The 22,823-nt window shown below is 34.8% G+C and overlaps 1 protein-coding gene across 1 annotated transcript in view; it reads left to right on the top strand.

Moving 5' to 3' along the window:
- Window positions 1-20,625, top strand: part of SYNPO2 (synaptopodin 2) — a 112,048-nt gene extending 91,423 nt beyond the window's left edge. The window contains exon 5 of the mRNA XM_058192609.1: window positions 11,707-20,625. Coding sequence (XP_058048592.1) covers window positions 11,707-12,279 — 573 coding nt within the window. The 3' untranslated portion in view covers window positions 12,280-20,625. The remainder of the gene's footprint in view (window positions 1-11,706) is intronic.
- Window positions 20,626-22,823: the final 2,198 nt, after the last annotated feature.

Here is a 22,823-nt window from a genome sequence, read left to right as displayed (position 1 = left end):
AATATGTCGTTGTGAAAGCAGAGAGACTAAAAACTGAAAGGACATATCAATTTTGCAACCAGAGTAGTGATGTGTCTAAAATCTGATTGAAATATGATATGACTTGACTCCTGAACTCATTGCTGATCTCTGGGGCACATTCTTGTTTTCACTTGGGACTTTCTAATCTTGCTTCTTTCACTTGTATTTCTTTTCACTATATTCTTGTTCTCATTCTGCTTTTAATTAATATGTGGTGGACCAGGAGGATCAAGACACTGTTACCATGCCATCTTCTGTTGAGATTATACCTGTTTATTTCAGTCTGTGGATACAAATGGACAATATTCTTATGTCCAGTAATATTTCGATCCGTCGGTGGATATTTACAGATCAATGCACTCAGATGAGTTTAACCTATTTTCACAAGAAGTAACTCATTGTTGGACTTTTCCCCTTCTTTCCCTGAATCTGTTTGCTAATAATTACTTAAAGTAGTACAACAAACCAGTAGCATAATCCTATGTCTTTTACAAGGTAATTCCTACTATTGCCTGAGGAATTTACCCTCAGAATATTGTCCATAGGATTGTACCTAAATAGTATGAATTAATTTAAAACAATGAAAATTCTGTTCTTAGTTTAAGATAAGCTGCAAAGAAGGTGAAACAGTTGAATAATAACATTTTATGTAAAGGCACTTACTGCTTTGAGTACTGCACACTACCCATCAAGATTAGTGTTGTCTGTTTTGACTCTGAAGCTCAGGGTGAGATCTTTGTCAACACTGCTACTTTGTCCTGTTAATTGGAGATGCCAAGGAGCTCTGCTATCAATCATCTACTGAAAATTCTTGACTCCTTGGATTTCTTTGAAAATGAAATGAACTTGTGCTCTGCCTGTTACTCTGTTCACAGTAATCACTTGGCTAGGGCAACCCAAGAAAGAGACATATTATAGTAATTTGTCCAACCATTAAAAGAATGATATGAAATTAATTTCAGAAACTTCTGATTCAATAATATCAAAATATAAATGGTTGTGCAATACATGCACCTACTCACCTTTAGTAATAATCATAATTAAAATGTCTTTATAGACAATGTATGCCCTGACGCACAGAAACATAAACCAAAGTATAGTTTCCTGGTTTCCATTTCCACCATTGTGGCATGACATAATGGTTAAAAAGAAAAATGTAAGGGAAGCCATAGAATATGTTATATGAACAGATTGCTGGAGACTGTGAAATTATGGACACAAGACAAGTGAGAAAAAGCATTTCCTCTTACAGTATCGATCAGTGGTAGTCAACCTGGTCCCTACCGCCCACTAGTGGGCATTCCAGCTTTCATGGTGGGCGGTAGGGGTTTTGTCCGATACTGAAACATTTTCCTTTTTTTTAATTTAATTGACTTTTTTAAAAAAATTCATAGAATTATTTAAAAACATTTTCATTAGGTTTTCATAAAATTCCCTGTGACAATTTAAATTTCTGAAAATATACTATTTGTATCACCCGCGCATACAAATTTAGTTAACTAGTTCATGTTACATAAGTGAAACTAAATGGCGCTATAGTATGACCGAAAACAAAAGAGCCTCATCCCAGAATAGCTCACGCATCTCCCCCCACACCACTCAGCTATAACAGACAAGCAGAGCTGGTAGCCAGCGCCCCCCCCCCCACCCAATCCATGATGCGCGAGAGGCATGCACAGACGATGATACATGGCGCATTACTATGGAACCGGTGGGCGGTTAGAAAATTTTACTACTAACAGAGATACAAAAGTGGGTGGTAGGTATAAAAAGGTTGACTACCCCTGGTATAGATGGCATTTTTTGTCTTTGTGAGGTTGAAGATTTGGGCACGTTGAAGATCAAATTTAAAAAGGAAAAAGTTGCAAAATGTGCCTTATAGTGTTATGCTTTTTGAAGAGATTTAAGATTTTATATATGCAGATCAAGCATTCCTTGACAATACATATCTTTATCTATATTGCATAAACAAACTGCTGGACTAGCACCTTGGTCTTAAATATATTGATCAAGTATTTATCTTAATTACCACGGTGTTCCAAGGGCTAGTCGGCTTTAGATAAATTATTTTATCTGAATTAGCCAATATTGGAAGTCAAGGGTGATTGTTTATTTTTTTTAATGAATTAACATATTCTGCACAGAAATGTATACAGAGGATTCTTTTCAACACAAGCTAAGATTATAAGGTACCAATATTTTAATCCTCTTGAGATCTTTCTGTTCATTTTCCAATTGCAACTTGCTGTATTTTTCTCTAACATTAAAATTGTTCCTTTCTTCTTTGTTTTTATTTTTCTTTCATTTCCCAAATATTCATCTGCAATTTTAAAATATTAGCTTTCCTTCCTTATTTGCTTCCTTTCCTAAAATAACTCCGAATACTGCATTAAAGGAGATCAATAACTCCACTGAACTCTTATTCTTGAATCTGAATAAACTGTCCCTTAACTATATTACCACTAGCAAACTGGCTCTTGGAGTGACATTATAGTCTTGTGTCTGTCTACCAAATGCTGGACCAAGGAATTAATCAGAATAATTTCTCAGTTCTGCTGACCCATAATGTAATTCTGTTTCAGTGGTTTATCCTCCCAAGGGTGGTTATTCTGTTTCTATGTATTTTTTATTATTCTATAATTTCATATTTCTGTTGTTCTTCTCAAACTCTTCCCTAGAGAATTCCTCAGCTTTGAGTATGGTGAATGGCTCTTATCATATCTGTCAGAATTGGATTATGAATTGAAACAAATAGGGTGAGATTCTGTGAATATGCACATGGAAATTTTAATGCAGATACAAGGGTCTGATATTATTTATTTATTTAAAAAAGGTTTAATGTGTTAGCATGAATTGCTTTTTATTGAAATCTATGCTTTCTGAAGTAGATAATGAATGCTTTGAGGCCTGAAAGTGTGACTGAACCAAAAAAGTGAAAACAGCAGTCATGATCTTATAACCAAAGCTCCACTCCTTTCTTGTGTGTGATATGAAGAAATATACAAAAGGATTATGACCAATCTCTTGATATTTTTTTTATCCTGGCTCCCATCTCTCACCGCCCATCGACTGACCAAGTTATTGAGAATTACAATTCTGACATAACTTCATTCATAGCATTCATAACATAGCATGATTTGTCCACAAAAGAAGTCTGCAAAATAAACTTGTTGAACATAATTGTTCGAATCAAAGATTGCTTCTATATAAAGTTGTCTTTTATAGTAATCTCTCTCCAGGTTTTTCCTAAAAAAGAATATTACAATTATTAAATGCTCTTTTCAAAATAACCACCCAAATATTTATTTAAGAAGGCATTGTGGATTTGTATAATGTGTCACTTCAATGTTTACTTTTAAAGAGCATTTTCTGGAAACACTATTATGGCTTCCTATATATTGCTATGGCCCTGGGAAGGCATGTTCTCTTCCTGAGTTAGAGAGAGCTTTAGAATGCTTTTCATAGTTTACTTCACAGGGAATAGTTCCCAAAGGGGATTGGTAATAGAATACAGTGCTTCTCGCCTCTTGGTCAAATATGGCCTAGGGATAGGAATGACTAAAAGCCATGGCCAGCTGCTGAGTAGTGTGAGTGACTTCAATAAATGGTATCTCTTCCTACTGTTTAAATAAATCAATTACTATCACTCCTAACCACAACTCCAATAAGCCTAACTGATTGAAAGGCACAGAAGTATTGAAGTATCAAGGAAAAATAGAAATCATGACTTAACGTTTTGTAGAATATTCTCAAACCAGTCTGAATTGTCAAGAATTGCTATGCTTTGTTTTATTTTTGACGTATCCACGTTTTCACATTTTGGGGCAATTTTGTAATAATTTCACTAGAAAAGAAACAGATTGAGAAACCAGCAAATAAGATAAGGAGCACAAAACTTTGGAGAATTGTGGAAATCATTAAACTTTGTGGAAAGTTGCTCTGTCAGAAGTATTCTCTACATAATTTTCATGCTCCGAATCATGATTAAGCTTCAAATGTTAAATGCAGAAATATATATATTTATCCTATTCTTTCATAAGGGCCGGTTTAGCTCTGCCTGGTAAGGCCTGTTATTAAGAACACAAAGCCTGCAATTACTGCAGGTTCGAGCCCGGCCCAAGGTTGACTCAGCCTTCCATCCTTTATAAGGTAGGTAAAATGAGGACCCAGATTGTTGGGGGGGCAATAAGTTGACTTTGTAAATATATACAAATAGAATGAGACTATTGCCCTATACATTGTAAGCCGCCCTGAGTCTTCGGAGAAGGGCGGGGTATAAATGTAAACAAACAAACAAACAAAATAAGGACAACCTGTGAAATCGAAGTTGAATAATATTCTGAATGATAAGAATGAATGTTGTGAAAGGACCTTTATAGTCACAAAGCAGTGGGTGTTTTCCTACTAGAGCTCCTTTAGGTGCCTCTCTTTCCTATTTCCCAATTTTATTATACAAAAAGACCCAATTGGCAGAATGGCCTATGGAAAGTGATTGTGGAGGAAATTAATAATTAATATTTAAGCATGCACACATACCAGATAGCCACCCCCATCCAATTCTTGCAGACCCAACATTCATGTTGCAGTCTCTGACAAATATGAACTTGTGGAATAAGTGCTTTGTATAGGTTCTCACTAAGGCAGGAGGAAAGCTTTAGAGCAAGAACTGAACTGAAGAAGCGTCTTGTACGAGAAGTAAAACATTTTCAAGGAAAAAAAACCCCCAAGATTTTGGTTTTGGGTTTAGAGCAAGATTTTTTTTTCTTGATAATACAAAGAGTAAGAAAATGCTATTGAATTCAGTGACACTGAACTCAGAAAGTGCCTTTATGTGTTAGAAACATATCATCATCTTTTTTCAAACTACTCTACCATTCTTTAGCATATAGCATAGGAGGGGGAGCAATGGCTAACCATTGAGCTTGTCAGCTGAAAAGTTGACAGCCCAGGTTCGAGACCTGAGTGCCATGCAACAGGGTGAACGCCCATTATTTACCCCAGTTCCTGCCCACCTAGAAATTTGAAAGCATGCAAATGAGAGTACATAAATAGGTATCACTTTGGTGGGAAGGTAACAGCATTCCATGTGCCTTGGTGTATAGTCATGTTGACCACATGACCATGGAAATGTCTTTGGACAATTCTGGCTCCCTCGGCTAAGAAACAGGTGAGCACTATCCCCTAGAACCAGAAATGACTGGATAGGGGAAACATTTACCTTTACCTTCTGTAGCAGTAGTCCCCAACCTTTCTGACTCCATGGACAGGTGGTGGCAGCAGGGAGGATAGTATTGTACATGCAACCTAGATCCTGGGTGTGTGCAAATGAAGCTTCATATGCTCACCTGCTGCTTATGTGGCCCAGTTCCCAACCAGTCCATAGACTAAGGGTTGGGGACACTATTTATTTATTTGTACAATACAATTCATGGTGCACTTTTCCAAAATAATCCTCTCACTGTAAAAAGATAATGGTAATTAACAGAGAAATTAGAGCAATAGAATTAAGTGGGTATTTTTTGGTGCCCTCATAGTCTTTCATACTTTTCCAATCCCTTTAGGATTACCTAAACTACAGAAATCCTAATATACTTTTTTATTTTGAAAGTATAAACAGTCATGAGATATGTATACCCATTCTTCGGAACAATGTCACCAAATTCCTAATACTTGTGAGTAAATTCAAGGCTACTATTACCACAAGTAGTGGTGGTAATAAGAAAAAGATTGTTGTATCCTAAATAGTTGGCTAGAAGCAGGCATAGATATTTAAGACTTCAGTTCTCATTAATCCCAAACAAGGGCAATAGTTTATGGTGATGTTGACTAAAACATCTGGAGAGCACCAGATATATTTTTCATTAGAAATGAAAGAAGCAAAAGAGAAAAGCATTCTAACTGAAATTACAAAGGTAAATGTGTGGATAGGCTTTTTGTTCAAGGACATTCTTTGAAAGGAGATATAGATGTGATTTATAAAGTAGAATGAAGCAAAAGAAGATTGAAGTGACATATTTATTTTATTTATATCATGAAAAGTTATGTGTTAATGTGAAGATATAGAGAATACTAATCTAGATTAGAGTTGTAGCAGGGAAAAAAAGGTTAAAGTGATCTAATGTGTCATATTAGTGGTGGCGCAGTGGTTAGAATGCAGCATTGCAGGCTACTTCTGCTGACTATTGGCTGACTGCAATTTGGCAGTTCATATCTCACCAGGCTCAAAGTTGACTCAGCCTTCCATCCTTCTGAGATTGGTAAAATGAGAACCCAAATTGTTGGGGGCAATATGCTGACTCTGTAAACCACTTAGAGGGGACTGTAAAAGCACAGCGAAGCAGTATATAAGTCTAAGTCTATTGTTATATTAGGAGTCTAATTCAAATAGGAAGAACAGGAGAGAGGATGGATAGAAGAAGCTATATTAGTTATTTAAAATAAATAAAATTTCTATCAGTCATCCATCCAGTTTCATGATTTTTAGAAGAGACTTTTGAAGATCGATAATCAGTAAAAGACAAATTGAAATAAAGCAAAGGTAAACATTAATTTGTTAAATTAATCAGATACATTCAGCTATGTTACCAAAGAAGCCTACTATTACTTACTAAATATTAAGTTATGTAATAAATATATATATATTAATGATCATTTTTTTGTGGTTTGGGTTAGGGCAGTGATGGCGAACCTTTTCGGCACTGAGTGCCGAAAAGGGAAGGTGCGCACGTGCACATACGGGATGCATCCTGGAAGACAAGCTGCCTAGTGGGCATCCGTGCCAAGAAATGAAATTCCGGTTTCCGGTGCGCACATGCGTATCAGCCAGCTTGTCTTCTGGTTACTGGCACGCATGGGAATGCGATGATCAGCTGACTGGTGCACATGCACACAACGGAAAATGGAAGACCAGCTCTTCTGGTTTCTGGTACTGCCGCATGCGCAAAAAATAACTGATCGTCAGACACGCATGCATGCCAGAAACCCGGAAGAAGATCGGGCAACGCTGCACATGCCAGCCGACATGGCTGCATGCCATTCACAGGGTATGGGGAATTCAAAATAGTTTACCTTCACAACACATTCTGGTTTTAAATGGTATAGGCAAACATTTTAAAAAGAAATTCCATTGTTCTGAATAAATTAGTTACAGATTGAGATGTGCAAAATGTTAGAAATTCCAAATATTTTTTCCACAGCAGTATTTATTTTATTCCCTATGATAGTAGCATTTCTACAGGTGTTTTAGATTTAAATCACTATAATTCCTAGGGGGCACAATAAAATCTAGGAGAAATACAGCTCTTTCAGCCTGGTAAGTCTACTGTATGGACATTTCTCCATCAGGTCTTGCAAATACAATAGTGGTTGCTTGCAAGGTCTCTTTGCAGGCACAGGGAAGAGCACAACTTTGAAAGAGAAAGATGGCCCACAGAAAGAATTTCTTCCATACAGTATCCATTCCCATACCCTAATGAGCTCTCTGAATTACAGAGATGCTCAGCTGTTCAGGCCTTTCAAAGAAGAATCTCCCAGTATATTCTAAAAACGTTAGAATGCCAGGATATAGACAATGGTGCTAGTGCTGGCAAGGATACTATAAGATCATTTTTCTATGAAATGTTTCAAGACTGTTTTATGCAGTCATTAAAAATCATATAATTCTAAGAAATATGAGACTGACTCTACTCTTTCAATGTATGGCAGTGTGTCTTGTAAGTCATCACTGCAGAAGATTCTTTTAAAAAATAATAGCGAAAGTATTATGCCAGCCTCAATGTACATATTAATTGATATAATCTGCCAATTAATTTCTGACCAAAAATAATAGTCTCAATAACTGCACCCATTTGCAAAAAAATCTTTAGCATCTTGTCCTAAGTAGTTCATTCTTGTGGGAATAGTATTCCTGGTTTCCAGAGGGTGGCAATGCTGAATGTCTTTTTTTTTGTACAACCTAGACTGTTACTTATTTTTAAACAACATAATTCAAGTGAGTAATACTGAACTATTATGAAATGCATTTATTACAAGCAGGAAGCTTGTAGTCTTTTAAATTAGTAATGGCATAATTTGATGTAATTCTAGTGTTAATCCATGTTGGGTTTACATGTATAAGCTTCAGGTTTTGTGTTTCCATTTTCTATCTCCTCCTTTCATTATGTCTAAATGTTTACTCCCACTAATTAGACAATTTTTTTTATTCTATCAAACCCAAGGCTGTGGTTAACCTTAACTATGGATCATAGAGAAAATTCTGAATAATAAATCATGGATTGAAATAGATAATTCTTTTTAATTTTATTTAAGAACAGCTATTGGGTTTGGACTTGGTATAGCATTATTATTTTAAGAGAACCATTTTTCAATGATGGAGGAAGTGGCATTGAAAAACCCAAGATTCTCTCATAGAAAACTACTAAAGTATGGCCACTATTCTATTTTATGACTATGGACTAAACAAAGCTGTGAACGCGCAAGCTATCTTAATTGTAATGTATTAGCATTTGTTGCCTTATTTATTTTAATATTCTAAGAATTCATAAGGTTGCCAATTTTTGTCTATTTTGCCTTTTATCAGTTTGAACAGGATGAAGAAAGCCATGCAGCTAAGTTTTGCAAAACATGGTACTATTTTTGGTTCAGGTAGATACCACCATGAAAATGTGACTATTCTGGTCCTAGGCCTTTGTTTACCCTTTTGATCCTTTGCTGAGATCTCATTCCAATAACCTGATTTACAAGGATTGCCATTATTTATAAGACAATTCTTTCTTTCAAGTATGTATTCCCTGCCAAGAGAATTTTCTACAGATATTAAAAACTAGATCAGTAAATGAAGATGCAAATCTTGGTCAAGGGACATCAGACCAGAATGAGAATTGCTTACAGGTTTGTGAAGCTGGGGTACATTAATAAGCCGGGAAGAAGTGCTTCCGTTTCAGGGCTGCTTATATAACAATGTAGAAGTAAAGAACATTAGAGCAGATTTTTCAAGGCACTGAGACAACTACAAAAGGCAAGTTGGTGCAAATTTTTATTTAAAAATAATATATTACAAAATGATCATCAGCAGCAGCAGAAAAATACCTAGGAAAATCTTGATATTCTTTCTAACCTTCCACTGCTCTAGTTATGATTCTATTTATTTATTTTATTTTTTATTTTTTTATTGAAAGAGTTTTAAAAAAACAAAAACATTTTTCCCTCTTTTTTCCCCCTCCCTCCCAAAAAAACAAAACAAAACACCCCCCTCCCTCCCCCACCCCCCGGCTTCCCGGGTCAATCACAAGGTAAAGTTATACATAAACCAAACATAGAATAAAATTTTCCCTTCCAATCCAAATAACCACATCCAAAGCTTTTCGTCTCCCAACCCCCTCCCCATTACATAAAATAACTTTCTAATTATTCAAAGGCAATCTGATATTTCTTAATCTGATATCTGTTTTGTAGATAATCAATCCATTTTTTCCATTGATTCTATTTATTTATTTATTTTGTCAAATACATATTAAATAATATATATAAGTATAGAACTATTTTATTTTATTTATTTATTTATCGAGTACATATTAGATAATATATATATAAGCATGAAGTGAATACATAAAATGAATACAACTAAAGGGAACATTAGGACAGGGACATTAGGCATGCTGGTGCTCTTATGCACGCCCCTTACACACCTCTTAGGAATGGGGTGAGGTCAAATAGACAGTCTTAGGTTAAAGTTTTGGGGATTTTGGGATGAGACCACAGGTAGTGCATTCCAGGCATTAACAACTCTGTTACTGAAGTCATATTTTTTGTAATCGAGATTGGAACGGTTCACTTTAAGTTGGAATCTATTGTGTGCTCGTGTATTGTTGTGGTTAAAGCTGAAGTAGTCATTGACAGGAAGGACATTGTAGCAGATTATTTTATGAGTTATGCTCAGGTCATACCGAAGGCGGCGTAGTTCTAAATTTTCTAAACCCAGAATTTCAAGTCTGGTGGCATAAGGTATTTTCTTGCGAGCAGAGGAGTGGAAGACTCTTCTTATGAAATATTTCTGGACGCGCTTAATTGTATTAATATCTGATATGCAGTGTGGGTTCCAGACAGATGAGCTGTATTCGAGAATTGGTCTAGCAAATGTTTTGTATGCTCTGGTTAGTAATGTAATCTTACCAGAGAAGAAGCTACACAAGATTAGGTTTACAACTCTTAATGCCTTTTTGGCAATGTTGTTACAGTGGGCTCTGGCACTCAGATCATTTGAAATGACTACTCCAAGGTGTTTGACAGAGTAAGGATCATCTACAAGGTCATGTCCATCTAGCTTGTATTTAGTGTTCAGATTCTTTTTTCCAATGTGTAAGACAGCATTTGTTGGTTGAGATTTGGAGTTGCCAATTTTTTGACCATTCCGACACAGTGTCAAAGTCTTTTTGAAGGGTAGCAGCATTGTTGGTAATGTTAAATAGTTTAACATCATCAGCGAAGAGAGCACAGTTACTTATAATATGATCACAAAGGTGATTTATGTATAATATAATATAATTCTTGGTGCTTCCGATTACAAACCATGTTAACAAGTTACACATTTTGTTTTAAGATCTCATAAACTGTAACTGGCATAATACTGTAAACTTTAATGACCATTACAGCACAACATCTGCCATTTTCTTAATATTACCTTTAGACCAAGCAATTGTAAAGCCACCCAAGTAAATGTGGGACATTACTAAACAATACATTTAAGCAACTGGTTAACAATTGTGGTTTTAAGCTGATGCAACAGTGCAACAAAAATATAACATGATATCATCATCTCTTGACATGATGACTTTGGGTTATGATCTGTTGGCAATGTTGTATCAGAACATTGTGCAATGTTAAGTTAGAATGTTAGATTGCAGATAGTGTCTACAATTTTTTTTTAGGTTTTCATAGCTTGATATTTCAAGCAATGATTTTTACCTTCCAATATTTTCTTTGCTTCCATAGTAGCAAAAAAAGGTTACAACCAGACAGGGACAACTTTGTAGTTTGTTACACTAATTCATTAATTCATCTTTATTACAAAGACTAGCATAGGAAACGAAACAAAAATCAAACAACAGAAAACATCAATATTGATTTGTTGGCTTATATGTCATAATAGAATATGCCATTCTAAAGTTAGAATATACTACTGTCAGTGCAACTCTGCTCTTCATTTGTTTCCTGACTGAATGTAACACTGCCATGGACCAGATAGTATAAAACCTTAGGCTATCTCCCAAAATGCACTAGTTGTTGACACTGATATTTGGATTTCTTATTTTAATGCTTTCTTGAATTTGTTCATAATAGCTGATCACAGGTTCTGGAGGTTAAAGATTCATTTAAAAAGAAAAATTTATGAAATTATATTTTTCTTTAAATATATTTTTCAATAAAAATGCACCAGCTTTTAAAAATGTTTTTCAGAATGCTTAATTTTTATAACTGAAAAGCTACTTAGGTATTTAAAAAAGCAATCTTACTACTTATAAATAGATAAATAAATATATATATATATATATATATATATATATATATATATATATATATATATATATATATATATATATATATATATGCATGCATGCTCTACTTTTGGAATCTTCTTTGTCACTGATATTCAAGAATGTAATAACTCTAAGACTTTACTATTTCTAGGAAAGGGGCGATGGACGATCTTTATCAGTTCCTGGATGGGTACCTTCCACTTCTTCCAGATCCATGTCCCCAGTTTCTCCTGTGATGTTCCAATCCACTCCTGATTATATTACCAAAGCACCAGCAGCAGTTGACAAGCCTGGGAAAAGGCTGACCCCTTGGGAAGCAGCAGCTAAGTCTCCCCTTGGATTTGTGGATGATGCTTTTGGTCCCCAAACCATTCAAGAATCTATTGTTGCAAATGTCATGTCAGCAGCTCGTAGGAAAACATTATCTACACCACCTGATGACTGGAAGACAAAGATGGCTTATGAGCATCCAGCTCCAAGTGTCCATGCTAAATTAGCTTCACTTGGAAGGAGCTATTCAGTGGCCACATTACCTGCCAAGATCTCAATGTCTGCTCCTAGCTCCATTGGGCATTATGGTTCCCGTCTACAGCCTGCATATTGTAGCCAACATGTCCAAACTGATCCTGGTATGATCTCCATGGAATCCAGGTCTGATTACTGTCTATCAATGTCTGACTCCAATTATAATCCACATCCAAAAGGATGGAGGCGTCAAACATGAATAGCAAATGCTGTAGTTTTCTTCCTTGAAGGTCTAGAATTAGAATGAGAAGTGTGAATAGATGTTTTCTGGCCTGGTAAAATCAAGATTTATCTAGAATGGGACCCAGTGCTCATGATTTGTCAGTATTATAAAAGACATTGATCCCAGATTTTCTTTGCCTTGTATGTGTTTGTGTGTGCGTGTGCGTCCTTGAGAGAAACATGCATAACAGACATAGAATGAAATCTAGTTTATAAAAAAGCAAATCACAACATGGTGTTTTGATGTGCTTCCATATGTGAAATTTTAAACTCGGAAGGTTATAATTGTGCAATATCAACACCTGTGAGTTATCCAATTAATCATTATAAAAATGTAATCTTAGGGGACATGAAAACAGTTATTTCCTTTTGTTTCTTAGACAAGCCTACTTATGATTAACTAAGTGTCTATTTGTACCACTGGATATGTTGTGTTTTGGTCTTTGTTATTGGCTATGCAAATATTATTCTTAACCGAAAGAGATCAGTTGCATTGTTTTTATCTTTCTGAGACTCAACTAGGAATTTTTTTTCTTAACTGGTTAGGGAAAGATACTGTAAGTTTCATTAAGCTGATACTTAAAAGTTTTCTAGCTTGAGAGACACATTTCAGTGGTTGAACACAGATTTTGCTTTCAGAAGGTCCTAGATGAATTCTTAGCATTTTTAATTAAAAACCTTAGGTAGCAGTTGAAGGGAAAATCTTCTTGCTGAGATTCTGGAAAGAAGCTGTCATCTGAATAGACAATATTACCTTCTTGAAGGCCTCTACAAACTCATGTTATGCTCACTCATTCCAAGTGGTTTTTTTTTTTGCTTATGTTACCAGCTTAGGGAAACAGATCAGCACAAATGTCCTCAGTGTCAGAAAATCATTTTTATGACTGGAGGTATAACAACAAAAGTGCAATTAGAAATGAATAACATACAATATAGCAGATGACAAGAAATGGAAAGACATTATATTTCCTCAACTCAGTTTGTGATGTAAATCAGAGCATAAGTGAATCAGAATCAGAGTAGAGCTGGAAGGGACTTTGGAAGTCTTTTAGTCCAGCCCCCTTCTCAAGCAGGAGATCGTATACATTTCAAATAGGTGGCTGTGTGGTCTTTTCTTAAAAACCTCCAGTGATGAAGCACCTACAACTTCTGAAGGCAAACTGTCTGGTTAATTGTCCTCACTGTTATGAAGTTTCTCCTTAATTCCACGTTGCTTCTCTACTTGATTAGTTTCCGTCCATTATTTCTTGACTTGCCCTCTGGGGCTTTGGAAAATAAATTGACTCCTTCCTCTTTGTGGCGGTCTCTAAAATACTGGAATACTGCTATCATAGCCCTCCTAGTCCAACACAAGTATATTATATAAATATAAATGGACAACTTGTAGCTTCTAGAGAGTGATACACTGCAATCCCAGCTTCTCTCACATTGGTCATGCTAGCTACTCTGAATTATAAATCATCAACTTCTGCAGGATCACAGTTATTTTATCACTGCCTTGGAATATATTATTACTGATTGCACTCTGACTGCAATACAATATACTACAATCCTGGAAATTTAAATTCATTTCATTTGCTTCTTTGTTTTAGACTTTAGCTATGTTTTAATTTCTTTCTAAAAAATTATAATTAGATATTCCAAGAGCAAATAAAATATGATGATACCTCTTTTTACATATAAAGGTTAACAAAGCAGATTCTAATATGTTCAGTGTTTCCTAAATAAGAAAGGGAGAAATGACCTTTTTTAAAAAAAAAAAAAAGTCCTCGATTTACAACAGATCATTTAGTGACCATTCACTACAATGGTGCTGACCATTTTTCACACTTACGACCATTGTAGCATCCCCATGATTTACATTCAGATGCTTGACAACTGACTCATATTTATGATGATTGCAATGTCCTGGGGTCATGTGAACCCCTTTTGCAATTTTCTGACAAGCAAAGTCAATGGGAAACCAGATTCCTTAACAACTCTGTTACTAATTTAACAACTGCAGCAATTAACTTAACAAATGTGACAAGGAAAGTCATAAAATGGGTCAAAACTCATTAACAAATTAACAAATTTCTCATTTAATGACATCATTTGGGCTCAATTGTGGTCATAAGTTGAGGACTACCTGTATTGGGTCTTCATTTCTGCAGCTAGAATCTGATGAATGTTAACTCAGGAGCAAATACCATTAAATTCAATGGTATTTTCTATTAAGGATTAAGGTTACAGTCTATCTTCATACTGTCTGGTATAATTTATTCCTTTCTAAAGAACAATACAACTTTTCTAAAAGGAGGAAACTTACATTATTGTAAATTGGTTATGCAGTTTATGTTTTGGTGCCAACGTCACTCTTTTTTTCTAGCTCAGTATCTGAAATACTGTTTCAGTAAAGATGCTGGCTTTTTAAACTTTAAGAGAGCCAAGTTTGCAGACCCCTGGGCTAGTCAAACATGCCGAGCACTTGAAAAACATTATTCTCATAACCAGCACAAAGAAAGATGAAGCATGAGGGAAAAAGCCATTCAGGATGTAGATATAAACTAGTTACATGCCTCAGTGTATAAGTAAAGTAAAGCTCCTATGTAGGAAAACAAAACAGATTTTTTTTCCTAGCTAAGAGTTTTCCACCAGCTACTGCATGAAGAACCCCAGTTAAATGAGTTGCAAGCCACAGTTCAATGAATATATGTAATGGACTCTTTATCCTGACTAATCAACATTCTGTCACCATATCAATCCTGAAAGCAACTGCTTTTGGCCTCAAGGCAATCTTGGGTTACCTTAGGTATACAATACAGAATGTGACAGAATGTCATTCAGGATGTATGGAGCTCTCCAAATCCTTCTCTGGAACCTCTTTACATATTCATAACTGAATACACAGAGAGGGATTTTGTTTGAAGAAAAATATGCAGTTGAGAATATAGCAATTTCCTTTATTATGGTAAGAGATACCATTTAACTTTGTAAGCCACCCAGAGGTATGGCAATCAGATGGACATTTAATATAAATTTATATATTTAAATTTAATAAATAAATAAATAAATAAATAAATAAATAAATAAATAAAACAAGACCTCACCATATTCTGAAAGGTAAATAAAAATGTTCTTCTTCATGAAATCAACTGAGTTTAAAAACATTTTGCAATGCTTTTAGGGCTAAGCTTTCTTTTTATTAGTTTTATTATTTTAAATGTGGTTTTATCTTCTTTAAGCCGCCATGGGCGAATAGGTGTGGCAATACAAATTCAATAAATAAATAAAATAAATAAACTATTGTGACTTACAGTTTCATTTTAGTAGCAGAAAAACAGAAATGATAATTTCAAGTGTAAACATGGTAGGCTATTTTCAGAATACCACTGTTTAAGAATGGCATGGAAGATTTGGTATATGAAGAAATTATGTGTAGTCATATGGAGGGAATGACTTGAGGATGTCCTGGTAGGTAATGTAAGAGGAAAGCAATGGTATGGATTTCAGTAAAAATGAGTAGGAGACATATGTTGCAATACTTATGAGATATGTAAGCCCTTTGGTGACTAGGGAAGTTGCAGGCTTTTTGTGAAATACTTATGTTGTAAGGCAGTGAATCACATTCTCCTGGATCCCTAGTACTGTAGATCAGTGTTTGTCATATGCCTGAGGTTTTTTTTTTTTATGAGCAGAGGCTATAGAGCAAGAATGATTTAGCTTATAGGAAATGTGTTTTTGGATAAAAGTAAGTGTTCTGTGGTTTGTGGGTAGCTTCAAGAAACTCATTAGGAAAGCATATATAACTTATGGATTAGTTTAAGCAAAAGATTTGGTTTTAACCATCTGAGTCACTTTGATATCAAGGCAATCATTTTTAAATGACAGTGTGATCCCTAGAATTCTGATAATTTTTTATAAGAATAGAATAGAATTCTTCATTGGCCAAGTGTGATTGGACACACAAGGAATATGCACCAAAGAACAAAAAAGAAATACATTCATCAAGAATCATAAGATACAACACTTAGTGATAGTCATGGGTTACTAAATAAGCAATCAAATCATACTAGGAAACAAATAAAACAATATAAATCGTAGAGATACAAGCAACAAGGTTATAGTCATAAATGGGAAGAGATAGGTAATAGGAAGTATAAGAAGAATAGTAATGCAGTCGTAGTAAATAGTTCGACAGTGTTGTGGGAATTAGTTGTTTAGCAGAGTGATGGTATTTGGGGGAAAAACTATAATAATAATAAAAAAATCAGAAGTTAACATAGAATTTGTGGGATATATATATCCTAGACTTTCCAGAAATGTTAATTTGTTTTAATCTGTGATTCTACTTTTACCATATAAGTGATGTGTTACTTTTTTATTGACCTCACTGGAATGTCATCAAGTCTGATTGCAAAGTTTTACCTTTTTCTTGGCTGCAATTAATCATTTTCTGAAAATAAAAATATTTTCTAAATTTAAAAGAAATTTAGCTTTGATGGTTCAAAGCACAAAATAATATCTGATCTCAACATAGATTACTATGCTTTCTGGTTTGAAGGAAGAAGATAATTATTTTCTTTCTTCATCTGAAAAGCAGGAGAACTGCCAAAGAACAACAGGTGACGCGGTTTACCTTTCCTAAACTCTCAATTTCTTATTTTTGCTAGGAATTAAAGAATCAATGTAGCCTTTGGTTCCGGAATGAGTTTCCTGTTACGCCTTAAAGGAACACAATGGTGGTTTTATATTTGTTTGCATATGCATTTGATTATTAGATCCACCATTAGAACAATAATTGGGGTGTTGAAAATTTAAGCCTACCATGACTATAACAGACCAAAGAATGTCATGAGTTAAGTAGAGGGTTGAGTCTTTCTAAGTATCATGTGACAGGAAGAGACTGAGGGTTTGCTTCATTTATCCTAATGAAACTACTCTGATTATTCTGTGGTTTGATTGAAACTGTTCTTCTCTTTCTCTAAGACAGTGGTCTCCAAAAGTGATAATTTTAAGACTTGTGGATTTCAACACCCAGAATTCCCCAGCCAGCCATGAAGTCCACAAGCCTTAACAGTTGTCAAGTTTGGAGACCCCGGCTCTAAGAGAGAACTAGCTGTATTCTAAGAAGTTAGTCTGACTATTGTCACTATGCTGTGACAGAAAAGCTTGAGACAGGAATAACCCTTATTAAGGCAAACTCAAACAAATTAAGAAGTTAAATTTCTGACTGCAGATTAATGCATTTTTTCATGGCAGTTTTCTTTAAAGTTAAAAGAATAAAAAATGAAGATCCAAAGAAGATGACAGTACTAAAACAATATGTAGAAATATGTAGAAATGTACATACTTATATAAGAGCCCATATATAGAACTAAATATCTTTTCTTTTATGTACACTGATAGAATATGCACCAAGACAAATTCCTTGTGTGTCCAATCACACTTGGCCAATAACATATTCTATTCTATTCTATTCTATTCTATTCTATTCTATTCTATTCTATTCTATTCTATTCTATTCTAAATAAACTAAAGAGCTGCGGTGGAGCAGTGGTTAGAGTGCAGCACTGCAAGCTACTTCTTCTGATCGCTGGTTTCCAGCAGTTCGGCAGTTCAATTCTTACTGGCTCAAGGTTAAGTCAGCCTTCATCCTTCCAAGGTCAGCAAAATGAGGACCCAGATTGTTGGGGCAATATGCTGACTCTGTAAACAGCTTAGAGAGGAGTGTAAAACACTGTGAAGCAGTATATAAGTCTAAGTGCTATTGCTAATAGAACTCTCTAAGATTGCAGTTCTCAGTGTAATTTAATTCCATTAGGATATGAATATATATATTACATATAAAAATTTCTACTTTTCATATTGATAGATTCTTACCACTATTCCAATGCTGGTTTGAGTGTTAGTACAGTTCCATTAGCTTTAGAAAAATATTTATTTGTTTCTTACTAAATATTTCTCTCAGAAAGAGGAAACAATGTTTATTTTTCTTCATATAAGCAAAATGTAAATTTGCCCTGCTTCTGAAAATACAAATAAATGAGATGTAAAAACCAGTTGTTTACCCTCTATCCATTTTACTTTTGTACAGATTGAATATTATCTGTGGCAGTCCTTCTCTTAAGAAAAAAATAGTATTTTGAGATTTGCATTGATTTGTATTTTATTCCTAAAATGTGTGGTAATACATTTGTACAGCATTCAAACAAAAATATGGAGGCACTTTCTACTCTTGTGTTTTATATCTGAAAAATAAACTGATTTAAATATTCTACTGTAGTAAAAGATCTTACCTAGATCTCATCCATCTACTGACAAATATATAGAAATGCATCTTGTAAGATTCCTATTGTGATTCAGAAGGAATTCTCATATAAGAAATCACATTAGTAAAAGTTTAATTTGCTTGCTAAGATTTACTGTATATTTTTCTCTGATTAGGAACAGCAAGCTGGACTGCAAAAGGTTAAGCTACCATTTGATGGCAGAAATGGAGTTTATTTGGAATTATGGTATAGTTGCCTAGAATTTCACAGTACAGAACTAGGCACCCTAGATCCGATCTCATAAATTTATATCCCCTTAAATTTAGTACTTAGCTGAAGAAAAACATACCTCGCTAGCACTTTCTAAAAAGCAAAATATGTAAGATCTAACAGACTTTCTCAATCTGATGCCCTACAGATGAGTTGAAATGCAACTCCCTAAATTCCCAGACCTGGAAGGTACCAGAAAGCTAGCTTAAAACAGAAAACAGATGTTTATCTTGAGAGCATATTGATTTCACCTCTCTTATCTTCCAAAAACTGGCATGTGTCCCCTTTGTTATATTCCTTCTGTGGTCAATGGGAAGATACAAGAATCAGAAGGCAGCTGTTCCCACACACACAGCCCTCATTTTTTCCATGCCGAAGATGTTTTAACTGGGGAAAATGAAATATCCTACCAACCACTGTGTTAGAGAAGTAGCAAATCTGTTGTTGATGCGACTTTGGAAGACAAGAGGGTAATAGTAGGGTAATGTTGGTGATTTCCAGCTAGGGGGAAGGGGGGAAATTCTGGGAAAGTAAAGAAGGTGGAAGTTCCTACTAATTTAAAAGCCTTGCACTTCTATCCTAGGGGATCTGCTGTATTTTCAACATTTCTTCTGAAACAGGAACCAGGCTTTGCAAGCCTTAGAAACCCCAATGTTATGGAAAGAAGGGCACCAGTCACAGATTAGAGCAGTCCTCACTTAAGAAGAGCCATTCTCACTTAAAGAGTAAACAGGTGTGAATTTTAGTGACATATAGTCTGAATCAATGATACTATATATTTATTGTGTATGGTATGGAGCCACTGGCTGCAAATACAATGATTAACTGCATAGCTCCAATCTGAGTGGCCATTCAGTTGTTTTCAAAATTTGCTAAAGGGTATAACGATGCACAGTTTGACTATCACAGTAAAAGCAAAATTCCCAGAAAAGAGCCAATTAACAACAACAACAACAACAACAACAACATTGTATATTTTAAGAAGATACTTGGTTGATACCTAGGACACTGGCAGCAACCTGTATCAACCATTAGCACCAGTCAGTGGTATTTATGATACATGTTTAAATGTTCAGTTGACTGAGTTTTATGTTTAATGAATAAAAGAATAATAATAATAATTTAAAACTTCTTAGAGCTAATGGTTAGAAAATTGAAAATTACAATAGTGTACACTCATTACACTTCATTAAAACAGAAACATAGATTTCTAGAAATAAATTCAAATGAATCTATGGCATTCATTTACTCATTTCTAAGATGACGCTGCAATGTTCTTTAAAAGGACTATCAGAAAAAGTCATCAGGGTTGGAAAACACATGGTTGTAAGACTTCATTAAGGATATTTTTTGTTCGTTTTGCACACACTTATACCTTTCCATCTGTTTTTGAATGAATACTTTTCTATTGAAATAAGCATGAGGTTTATATGAATTTTAAGCCACTCAAAGTATTATTTTTCCTCACTTTATATCATCAAATATGTCCATCAGTGTTCAGATATCAGTTATAGACATGCTAATATATCAGAAATTGCTGTATAATCATCCCACTGATTGTGAGAGTTTATACAAAAACAGAGATATCTTTGTGTTTATTTTTATTAGCTTTGGTGCAAGCTATTTAGTGCAACCTATTGCCACTGTCTCTATGTAACAGGAAACTTTTATACGGTTATTAACTAATTGTATCTCAATTTCACAAACTGATAGATTGACTGAGAAGACACTTTATTAGAATGCATGGTAGAGATGTAAAACTGTATCATCTAATAAAAATACTTTTGTCAATCGGATGAAGGACCTAATTTTATTTTCTCACAATTCATGTTTTTTTCCCCCAATATAATTTAAATTCATTATTTTGACCCACATATTTTCCATATGTCTTTAATCCCTTTCTATTTTCAAATATAGCAAAGGTAAGCTATGCAGTAGAGAAAATGTACAGCATCATAATGTCTGTACCATTATTAAAACATATTTAAATATTTCTTTCTGCAACTTACAGGGATTACTTTTGAAATTAGATTCAGTACTTTTCCGAATTGTTCATATGTAATATTTCTACATGAAAGTCAGTGTGGTATAATGGTTAAAATATCAGGGTAAAAAGTAGATGTGAATTTTAGTCTCAGCTGAGGCAGAAAAGCCAGTTGGTTGACCTTGAGCCAGTCACTCTCTGCCCTGAGAAGGAGGCGATGGCAAGCCACTTTCAAAATCTTGCCAAGAAAACTGCAGGGAGCAATCCAGGCAGTCACCAGGAGTCAAAAATGACCTAAAGATGAGGGAGGGAGGGAGGAAGAAAGGAAACAAGGAAGGAAATCTACATAAGCACTTCTGCATTTATTCAAAAGCTCCTATAGAAACCAAAATATATACATTCATGGAAGTTAGACTCTGAATCTTACCTACAGTTTTCAGATGCCATTATCTGAGTTATATCATAGATCATTGATACATCTATCTGGAAATCAAACTTGTCCTAACCCTGTTGGTCTTTTTTCAGATTATACATTATTATATCCTTACCCCCACCCCTCTCTCTCTCTCTCTCTCTTTGCATTTATTTACTAATTTTACTAATTATTTACTAATTATTTAGTAAAATTATTTACTAATTTTAAAAAATCTTCTTCTTGGAGCATTTAAAGAAGTCCCATTACAGTAGGAGTCAAGCCTGTGCACTGATGTTCACTTATAGGTCCTTGGCAATCTCTAAGGAAGTTTCTGAGATGAGATAGTGCCACTTACTTAACTTTATCTGCAGATAATTTTTAAGAGCACACTTTTGTGTGAACTGGGCAAGACCTTACAATATATGAATAAAGAATTAGATGCTGCTCCCTCCCCCACTGCCCACTGTCTTATGAAACTTCAAAGAGTTCTACAAACTAGGAATGGACAATGGTTAGGGGGTTACCATTACTCATAGCATTCTATTTCAAATTCGTATTTAAAAGTGGACTGATTGGTTTATGCCCTCAACTTGTTTATTTGGCATCTTATGAAAAAGGGAACAGGGAAAGACAAAAATACAGACATAATACATGCAAACATATTTAGGCAAAACATTTTGCCTGTTGAAGATTTTTCTTTGATATATCTATTACTGCCCTGTTGTTTGCCTTTTTATGTGCTTTCTCTAGAAGAATATATAAAGTTCCTATGCAACTTTGCAATTTTGAATTTAATTTTCTCTTACATAGAACAGAATCAATTACATATTTTGGGGCTTTATATAAGGAGGGAAAGAGCCAGAATGTTGCAGATAACTATTGCAATTTTAGCTACTTCTCAAATGCATAGGGAGCAAATTATTAATTAGTTCTTCATTACATATTTAGTAGAATATTCAAAAACCTCAACTCATTTAATTGAACTGATTTTTTTCCTGCCAGGATCAAACAAGATATAATTAAATCATCAGTCTTGATTAATTATTGGTGAGTTAAATCATATAAACTTCTCCAAAAGAAATGTATGCCATAAATTATCTAGTTCAGGGTGAAATGTAAAATTTATTACCACCAGTTCTGTGGGCATGGCTTGGTGGCGGGCGAGTTAATGTGGGTGGGTGTGGTCAACTTTTTTTAAAAAAGCATTTTTTCTACAACCTCTTCGGCTGAAGAGGTTGTAGAAAAAATGCTTTTAAAGGATTCTGATAATCCCAGCTGAGATGCGCGATCATCAGAGGCCTTTTTTTAACTTTTAAAAGCATTTTCTCGGCTGAAGAAAAAAATGCTTTAAAAGTAAAAAAACAACTCTGATGATTGCACAGCTCAGCTGGCGCGGGGGTGGGGAGGGATTTTTGCTACCGGTTCTCCGAACCACCCACCACCATCGCTACCAGATTGGGCAATCCTGTCACCCCTGATCTAGTTCCTTAATTGTGAATACATTGATTGTTTCTATTATTAACATTACATTTACAGGACTGCAGACTATATTTAAAGCTGTTTAATATACTAAGCTCTCTTACATTTAATCAGGTACTCCG

Source organism: Ahaetulla prasina, chromosome 8 (genome assembly GCF_028640845.1).
Source record: "Ahaetulla prasina isolate Xishuangbanna chromosome 8, ASM2864084v1, whole genome shotgun sequence".
NCBI lineage: Eukaryota > Metazoa > Chordata > Lepidosauria > Squamata > Colubridae > Ahaetulla > Ahaetulla prasina.
This window is presented reverse-complemented; position numbering and strand designations above follow the sequence as displayed.